This window comes from Numida meleagris, chromosome 3, assembly GCF_002078875.1.
Source record: "Numida meleagris isolate 19003 breed g44 Domestic line chromosome 3, NumMel1.0, whole genome shotgun sequence".
NCBI classification, from domain to species: Eukaryota; Metazoa; Chordata; class Aves; order Galliformes; family Numididae; genus Numida; species Numida meleagris.
The window spans coordinates 45,867,412-45,876,546 of record NC_034411.1 but is presented as its reverse complement, the minus strand read 5'-3'; the positions used below and the strand labels follow the sequence as shown (position 1 = coordinate 45,876,546).

The 9,135-nt window shown below is 37.6% G+C and overlaps 1 protein-coding gene across 1 annotated transcript in view; it reads left to right on the top strand.

Moving 5' to 3' along the window:
* The window catches only part of IGF2R (insulin like growth factor 2 receptor), a 57,564-nt gene continuing 55,605 nt past the window's right edge, over nt 7,177–9,135 (top strand). Inside the window, exon 1 of the mRNA XM_021390722.1 lies at nt 7,177–7,199. Coding sequence (XP_021246397.1) covers nt 7,192–7,199 — 8 coding nt within the window. The 5' untranslated portion in view covers nt 7,177–7,191. The remainder of the gene's footprint in view (nt 7,200–9,135) is intronic.

The following is a 9,135-nucleotide window of genomic DNA, read 5'->3' as shown; positions in this document are numbered from 1 at the left end:
TCATGTTTGTACATGTAAAATGAGGTTTATAAAATTTTATTTCTGCTTTCACATTTACACCGCAAACATTTCAGGACAGGCGCCATCACTTGGTTCTCTCTTGTAATGCCCAGGACCATGAGGACTCCTGTATTGCTTGGAAGTCAGTGGAGTCCATACAAGCTTTCAGTATTTCCAACATTCTGTTTTGCAATTTAATTAAACACTTTCTGAAAAAATATCCTTCTTTTGGTTGTTTTGAGCTGCCACTTCCTGGATCTTTTAATGTCCGTAGTTCTTGCATCAGAAAAATTGATAAGCAATTTACTCCAAGCAGCCTTCCCATGTTACTTGTGATTTAGCAGATTTCTACTGTGCTTACCAACAGCTAGTTCACCTTCCTTTTAAAAAAAATCTCATTTTTATGATGCTCCATATTTGACACCGCATGCAGTTATACCCCCATTTTGTTACATCTGCAAGGATCCAAGTGTATTACAGTAGCTACTGTGCAGCAATCTTTTGACAATGGCATTTTGAATGAGGTCCTATATGCTATTTAGTCCAGTCATCAAAACAATGACATTTAAAGATGCTTTTCTCCTCCAGGGTTCCTGAGCTATTGCTTATGGAACAGTTGCTAACCGTCTGAAAAAATCAGCTTGGCTCCACTCTCAGATGAGTGTTAGACCCTTCTGCAGAGGTGTAGACCCAGCCTTGTGCTGTGAGCTGGTGCTCTGCCTTCATAGCCTCTTTGATTTCCCTCAGTGCTGTGGCTGGGCAACAGGCGATAGAGAAAATATGAAAAATGTTCCTTTCTTATTTCAACAGGAATTTTAGTCTACAGGCTTGGAACATAAACTAACGTGTTAATTTGTTACAAAGGTTTTTGTCCTAAACTTTCTTCAATTTGTTACAACTGTTCCACTGCTAACACTGAGTACTTGCCTTTTCTCTATGATTCATACTACAGGAGTTTCCTCAAGGCTAGGAGAAATACATTTTTACTTGGACACTATCGTTCTAACACTACCAAGCAAGAAATCATCCTCAGCAACTTTTATTTCATAATTTCATTTTATTTCATTTTATTTATTAAGGTAAAATGAGTTCTCAGTTCACAGACTGAAATCCTTAGTTTGAGCGCGCACAGTTCTGACTACTATCAACAAGAGCTGTGCACTGAATGGATGAAGTGCTACATAACGATAAATATCTTGATGAGGAGATCCCACGCATTCCCAACTGATGTGCTTAATTTATCTGAGGCAACTTTCTCTCTATAAAAATGTGCTAATAGCACCCTCCTCCTAAGCAGGACAGAGCAGGTCTTCTTGGGCAGATTGGTTGTCAGCGATAAGTTGCAATGAAGAGACCATGTAGAAATGATGAAGAATAGCATGCAATAAGTAAGAGTTGAACCTCTCCTTGAGCAACAGTAGAAAACAAGTAAATGTGCTGATTTAAGTGACTGTATGTTTATACACTGAAGCAGGCACAGAAGGCAAAATAAAGCAAAGCAGAACAAGGCAAGGCAGGGTGAGGATGATTTTATCTTAAAAAAAAAACATTATTATGCATAAAGTCTAGTATGGTCTCACTTTTCAATATGATAGTTTGCAACTTTAAGAATATTGCCATAGTGAATTGACACAAACTACTTCCCAACAGGGAGAAAACAGCGCTGAGGCTACTACCTTCACTCATGTCAGCAGAAGGCATGGTCTGGAATTCACTGGAATGAGGAAAGAAAGAACAAACCAGGAGGTTCACTGACTTCAGAAGTGATGTGCTATGAAATAACCTGATGGCATAATGCCTTGTCACTGCTCTAACGTCTATCATAAGGAATTTTGTTTCCTCAAGGAACTTGAAAGAATCTAGCAAACAGAACTTCGAAATATAGATGATGGTAATAAAGTGAACTCCAGCTGCTTGAAGTTGAATTCAATAGGTTGGGTTACTGCACTAGAGCTAAGGAAACTTTATTCACTTTCCTCTTGTGTCACTGGCTTACTGTCTGATCTTAAGTAAGTCACTTATAAATCACATCACCTTAGCTTGCTAACCTGCATGAACTCTTTTATAAAAGCTGCTTTGAAACTGGTTAAAAGCTTTGCACACCCTCTTTTTCTGTTACTTTTTTTCATTAACTTCTTTCTTCTCAGAATCAATAGGTCACTCCTGTCATCACAGCACCTGGAGAAGTCACAGAACTCAGTTTGACCATTTCACCTACTAGAGAACTATCAGTATTGCCACAAAGTGGTAGCAGGGAGAGAAGAGAGAGAAGTGATTTACTCTAGAGATTATTTTAAATTAGGTTTTTCTTTACCCCATTAAGTTTTTACACCAAATATGGACCCTGATAATTGGATATTATAGCAAATAAATATTAATTATATATGGTAACAGATTGTTGAAATAAATAATAAATTTATTAAAATATGTATAGAAGCAAGAATTTTTATATATAAAGTGTCTATAAAGAGATGAAAAGATTCTAAAAACAAAATGCAGAAGGTGGACTGAAGTAATTTTTTTAATCTCAGAAGAAAAAAAGTGCTTTTTTTTTCCATCAGAGGAGGATGTTTTTTGTCACATGCAGTCTTTAGTCTATCTGGATTTTCTTTTTTTTTTTTTTGGCTGAAACAACAATATATGCTTGTTAGATGTAACTCATCTTGTTGTATTGTTTTTAGGAAAAAAGATCTCTACTACAAGTGAAGATTTCCAAATGAACACAAACTGTAAGCTCACTAAAGACACTCAACTGCATACTACAGCAAAGGAAAATGATTTTCGTGAAAGCAACTATGTACAGCCAGCAACTTTCGTTTTGTCTGATTATTTTTTTTTCCCTGCACTTGGTTGGGAAGGGACCTGTGCTGTAGCCCGGAGACAGGCTAAGCCAGTCAGACCAGCATCTGAGCAATGAACAATGTCTCTATTGCTAACTTTGCCATGGATGAGGTCCTCTGTAAACACAGCCCTGCCAACTGTATTCTTTATTATGAGCTCTCTTTTGGTTCATTTATCCATTAGCACGTATCTTTCTGAGCACAACACTGGCCTGTGTTTCTTAGCATGCTGTAGTGTTCAGAAATGTTTATCTCCACTTTTCCCAGTCTGGATGTGACACTACTTCTCAAAGGACCGTTCAACTGCTGTGCATGCCACCCTGTAGGTTTACCTTAGTTCAATCACTACAGCAGAAATCTGAAAACCTAAAGCACTGCGCTCTTAAGTCTGTGGGTAGTTACATCAAAACATGTACTGTCCATCTCTCAGCTTTCTATCCATCCTCAGTTTCCTACTGTGTACTCCACTCAGACTTCCCCCACTTCAATGCTTAGTGTAAGACTGTACAATTCTGCAGATGTTGGATGCACCTCACCCCATTGACTCAGACAGACTGCAGCTGTTACTTTCCTCATCTTGGCCACACTCATGAGATTATTTCCCTTAGCATTAGGATAACAAAACGCTTCCAGAAGGATTGAACAAGCTTTCCATACTGCTGTTCTTTGCCAAACACAGTCAGTTTCCTCATTCTTTACTTTTTGTGGAGCCTTAAGAAGAAAAGATGCAGAGAATCCCTCCAAGTAGTTTTACTGAAAGCTTCAAAAGAGTAGTGTCAGAAAGCTGCAGCTCCTCCAACGCTTGTTTCATAGTACATGCTGTAAAGCTCAAGTGCAAATCAAAGCAATGTGAAGATATACAGAGAAAACAATTTTCTCTTTTGTGTGGCACAAACCATCTATACTATTTTGGCAGAGAACATACACAGTATTTCTTAATATTACTTTATTTCAGCTGCTGAGGAAATAATTGGAAACATCAGCATTTAGCACTAGTAAATTTTCCACCTACAGTTTTTTATTCAGTACAGTAGGAGTGAACATTAAGATTTCCTTCCCCATAGTCATATCTTTAGTACTTATGTCAGTAACTGAGAAAAGGCCAAAAAAAACATTGAACACTTGTTGTCATTCCATATGGAGGTGATGCATATTTCTTAGCATATTCACTGTAATATTGACATATGTTCTGTTCCTTTTATTCTTGGATCAGGTTCTGACTGAAGAAAAAAGGTAAGGAAAATAAAGATTAATTCCACTGACTTAGGTGGAGATATTACAGATTCAGAATAGTGCACTTAGTTTGGATGTGTCTTTCTTGTCTTGAGATCTACATGTGTAATCTATTATTATACCTAAAGTGAGTCTCTAATTGAATCGTTTATACAATATTGCTGTTTGACATTAATCATATAATGGCTTAACTGTGTCTTCATATATACATTGCTATTGACATTTACTTTTTTCTACTCTTTTACTTCAGCAACTTGTGAATATAAAACATACAGGGAAATGTAGTACTGATGATTAAAAAAATGGATTAGTACTTTTCTTCTAAATGAGTTTAGATGTAGCCTTATTTCTTATTCTTCTCCTTCAGACATTTTACAACACTGACAAATGTAATGAAAATAAAGTGCACATCTACAAGTCATTTATCATAGTCATGGGCATATTTATGAATGTGGCTATGAAAACAAATGTGTATATAGACATAATATATAAATATAACCTAGCAAGACAGGGTGATAGAAGAATCAACTGAACAAATTATACAACATACTTTAGTCCTCTACAAATAGCACGTTATGCAAGAAATGCCTTGCATAGCTTCTTTCCCCTGGGACAAACACGAAGAAACAAAATGTAGGTTGCTTTTTGATGCTTAAACAAAATCAATTTGGTCATTTCTATGCTGTGTATAAAATCTGTACATTCTTCAGTGTTATGATGGAGATGGCATTTTCATTTTAGTCTCCTTCTATTACAGGTGAAAAAGACACAACACAAGGAGTCAGGAAAAATGAAGCAAAACAGAAATTTATCAGCTACTTTGTGACAACCAAGATGGAACACCTGACATCTTATTGTAATGTAGTACTAATGAATTAGGCAACATAACTACTGAATTAGAAAAATAAAAGTTACTTATTATCTCTGCTGCTACCTCAGGATAGAAGTACGAAACCATGGGGTAGTATGTCTTCCAGATGTAAGAAGTTTCATTTATTTACTTCAGCTCCGCAACAGACACCTGTAAGATTTTGGCATGACAAAGTCTACTACTAGCTTCCATCACTCAGAGCAGATGAACCACTACAGGTTTTCAGCAGTTCAGAAGAAATTCTTAGCTACTGTAGTAGAAGGTGCAAGAGATTGCTTTTTCCCATTAGATCCTTGGGTGCGGAGCTGCAACTTACACTGAGATAACTGTATTATAGATCAGGTCCCACATGCAGGAAGGAGCAACACTTTATCTCCAGAAGTTGAAAAGTGAAGGGAAAAATCATGTAACTAGAGAGCACAACATGATAAATTATCATATTTGAAAAGAGTTGGTGATATATTTGGAGTACATGGTTAATAACAACAGATAAGAAGAATAGCCTCAGGGATTGCTGAGAAATTTAAGTCAGGAGGGGGATAGAGGACAATAATTCAGAAATAACAAACGCATTTTGGGGTATTTTTCATTCCCATGCATGCCTTGCAAATAGGGGCTGTTTGCTACCCCACCACACTTAGATTTGACATGATGTGCTCTGAGAATGAAACGAGTTCAGCAAGAGCAGGTTAGTGTTGCAAGCCTGTTCAGTACCGGCATAGCTCAGAGAACAAAAGGATGGTTGGCTCAGAAACATCTGTCAGGAGACTACAGAGACAAGAGCCTGTGGGAGAACAACAGACCAAAGTGTGAAGAAACCCACCAATGTCAAAGTGCCCTGAAACTACATCACAAGACTGGGCAATAATGTTTAAAATATGGAACAGTCTTTCACACTATATTTATTGCCTTGGTAAGGCGCTTTGAGGTTAAATCATTTACCTTAAACATCTAGCAGGCGCTTCAGATGGAAGGGGATTAGCAAAGAAATCGTCTCATAACTCCTTTGATAACAAAGATTTGTGAGAGTGAAATTTCACTGAGTACCAGTGAAAGTAGGTAGTAATTCAGATCCTTTATCATAATAAAATATCGAGTTCTGGCCCAAGCACAAACAGTCAAGAACTACGTTCCTTGAAAGATAGATCAAAGAAGTAAAATTAGATGGAGGAATACCGAGAAGCTGCTCTGTAGACTTGAGCAGGCAGTGACTCAAGAATGGCCTTGACAAGATCTATCTTCTAGGACACAGCACAAAACAGAGCCCTTTTCAGAGCACATGCTGAGTACACGGTGTAAGTACCTGCCCAGCAAAACAGAGATTTCAAAAGAAGTCAATATGTTTATGTCTGATATTCTTTCACAGCTTCATTGAACAATATCTGCTAGATTAGGAAATGTTATTATCTCTGGAACTACATAGGGAAGCCTAAACCTATGTCTGCAAAACAAGGTCATCAAACGTTTTTGTCTCAACAGCGTACTTTAAATTGCTATGAAGTAGGCTAACTTGTCATAAGAACTTGGGAAGTAACTCTCATCAAATGCTTGCTTTAGAAAAGTGCTAGAGACAAAGAAATGGAAAAGAGTAGAAGTGAAACAGAAAAGGGAGAAAAATGAGAAGAAAGAATTAGAGAGATGGTGAAAGATGGAGAGAGCAGCAAAAAAAGAACAAGGAGGAAAGAGAAATTATGATGATGGGTATAAGATTAGGACTTTAGATGTAGAAAGCAAGAGAAAATAAAAGAATAGAGAACAATGCAGGTGCTGCTGTGCTTTCTGAGGAATAGAATGGCTTCACAGAAGGGCCTTATGAAGACTTTTCACAAAGTATAAAAGTAATTATTTTATTATACAGACAGCTGGAAATAAACTGTTCTCTCTCACTGGAGAGAGAACTTCTCAAAATCAAATATAAAAACAATTTTGGATTCCCAAATAGTTTTTGTTCTTATTTATTGAAAAGACAGAGATCAGACACAAGTGTTAAAAGGAACTGAGACAGCAAGAGCAGAGACAAGCTTCCTCTAAGACATGCAATGCTGGCCTCATGAAGCAAGAGTGTGAAAAAGAATATGAAACGACTCCAACATTTGACACCAGGCAAGATGCAAGAGAGAATCCTAGAGAACCTGTTTATTCATCTCGTACCCTGCCTACTGAAAACCAACCACAACCAGGAAGCTTCAGCAGATCCTTGGGATATAGTGCAGTTTAACTATCAGCTATCACACTGAACCTCTCTGAATGAAAAGGTAAGATTATGAGATTACATTCCAGAATATTTTAACATTGTCTTACAGTACTGGATTAACCGAGATGCTGATTTCACTAAACATGGGTGGCAAATATTTAAATTATTATTTATAAAAGATATTCTGAATGAAATATTCCTGCCTTTCAGTATTTGCAGAACATTGCTTGAGATATATAAATGACTGACACATAGATTTTGCAAATGTTTATGTATGCATTTAGCTCTACGCATGGGAGAAATCCCATGGACCATGAGAGAACCACTGGACTCCCCAGATTATAAACACTGAAGTTTGCAAGCTTAGAATCTGCATGAGAGATTTCTCATCTCTGGACAATCTTTTACTTTTTAAATTTATTTTAAATATATTTGTATTTATAACTTATATTTCAGTCCGCTTCAGTATATTTCAGTATAGTTCCACAGCTATCCTTGCTTTGATTCATTGCTAGGTTGATGAGTGCATATGCATTAGTACTGCAAATCAGAGTACTATTTCTATTGTTTTTTTTTTTTTCCCTTTCTAGTTAGCATGATGAAGTTAGTTAGTATTCATTCACGCATACGTACTACTATTGTCTTTGGGTTTCCCCCCCCCCCCAACTGGGATCTTTTTTCTGCCTTTTCAATGTCTTTCCTCCCTGCTAGGTACCTTTTCACACATTCTTCTGTGCATGCAATGGCACTGCTCTGGTCTCAGAGTCTTGTGCAAACATAGGGGCCTGTGTACACAAAGCAGCATGCAGAATGAAGAATGTAAGTTGCTTGTAACCTTCTTCATTTTATCACTAAACAACTTCAAATTAGCTCTTATCAGATAACTGAACTGAACTGTTTATGCATTGCTAGGCCCTGACACTGCAGATCTTCATACACATTCCTAATGTTATCAAGGTGAGTAGTCACATTCATAGAATCATTGTCTTCAGCAGCGTCACTCTTGCATTTAAGTATACACAAAGATCACTTCAGGAATAAAGTTCTATTTGCAGAAACTTAGGTAGCTAATCTGGTCAGAAGACACAGTATGTCTGCTTGCACTGCTGTCTGCAGTGAGCTTCCTGATTAATACATCTTTAACTCAACTTAGGAAACAGAATTTACTGTTAAGTGCAACGTGTTTGCTCTGTCTAGAGTGAGTGATGTTAGTGCAGACAGCAGAACAGCAAATTTTAAGAAAAATATCCCCAGAAATAATAGACTTGGTATTCCTTCTGTCTACTATCTTTTGTGTGTTGTTTTTTTTTTTGCCTCCCGAGTACATGTCAACAAAGCTGTCTTTAAATGATTTAAGGCTACAGTCTTAAAAACAGACAGCTGGAACTCTTGACTAATCAGATTTGGAGCTTTAAGGAATCCATTGAAGACTAAAACAAAACATCAGAAGTTGGCTACAGTCCTTCCCAATGATACAAAACTGCCAAGGGTAATAGCATTTAGCCAGTCCTTTTCATTATATTTTTCATAGATTCTGAGCAAAGATATTGATTACAGCTTCATGTCGTAGCTCTCTTTCGAGCATAAAGCTGGAAGGCCCTCCTCTCACCATCAGCTGAGGACATCGCTGTTAGGTTAGGCTGTGTTCATTGTAAATTGTAAATGTTGATCTTACTGATGAACAGGCCTACCAACATGGTCCTTCTCCTCTAGCTCATTTGCCCTTGTATTGGGAAGTACTATTGCTGAACCCACAGAAACTACACTGGTGGTGTTGTTTGTGCCGATCTGCAGCAAGCTGACTCAGACTGTGAGAGAGGTGTGAGCTAACGGAGAGCAGCTCAAAAGGCATGCCCATTTTCAGCCAGACAAGCATCTTGAGCCAGCTGGTGCCCTGTGGCAGCACTAGTGCTGCTGGAAAAGAGGAAAGTGGAATGGGTAACTTAAGAGTAAGGAGGAGAAAAACATGAGGGCAGCCTGGAATCCAACTGAACTGC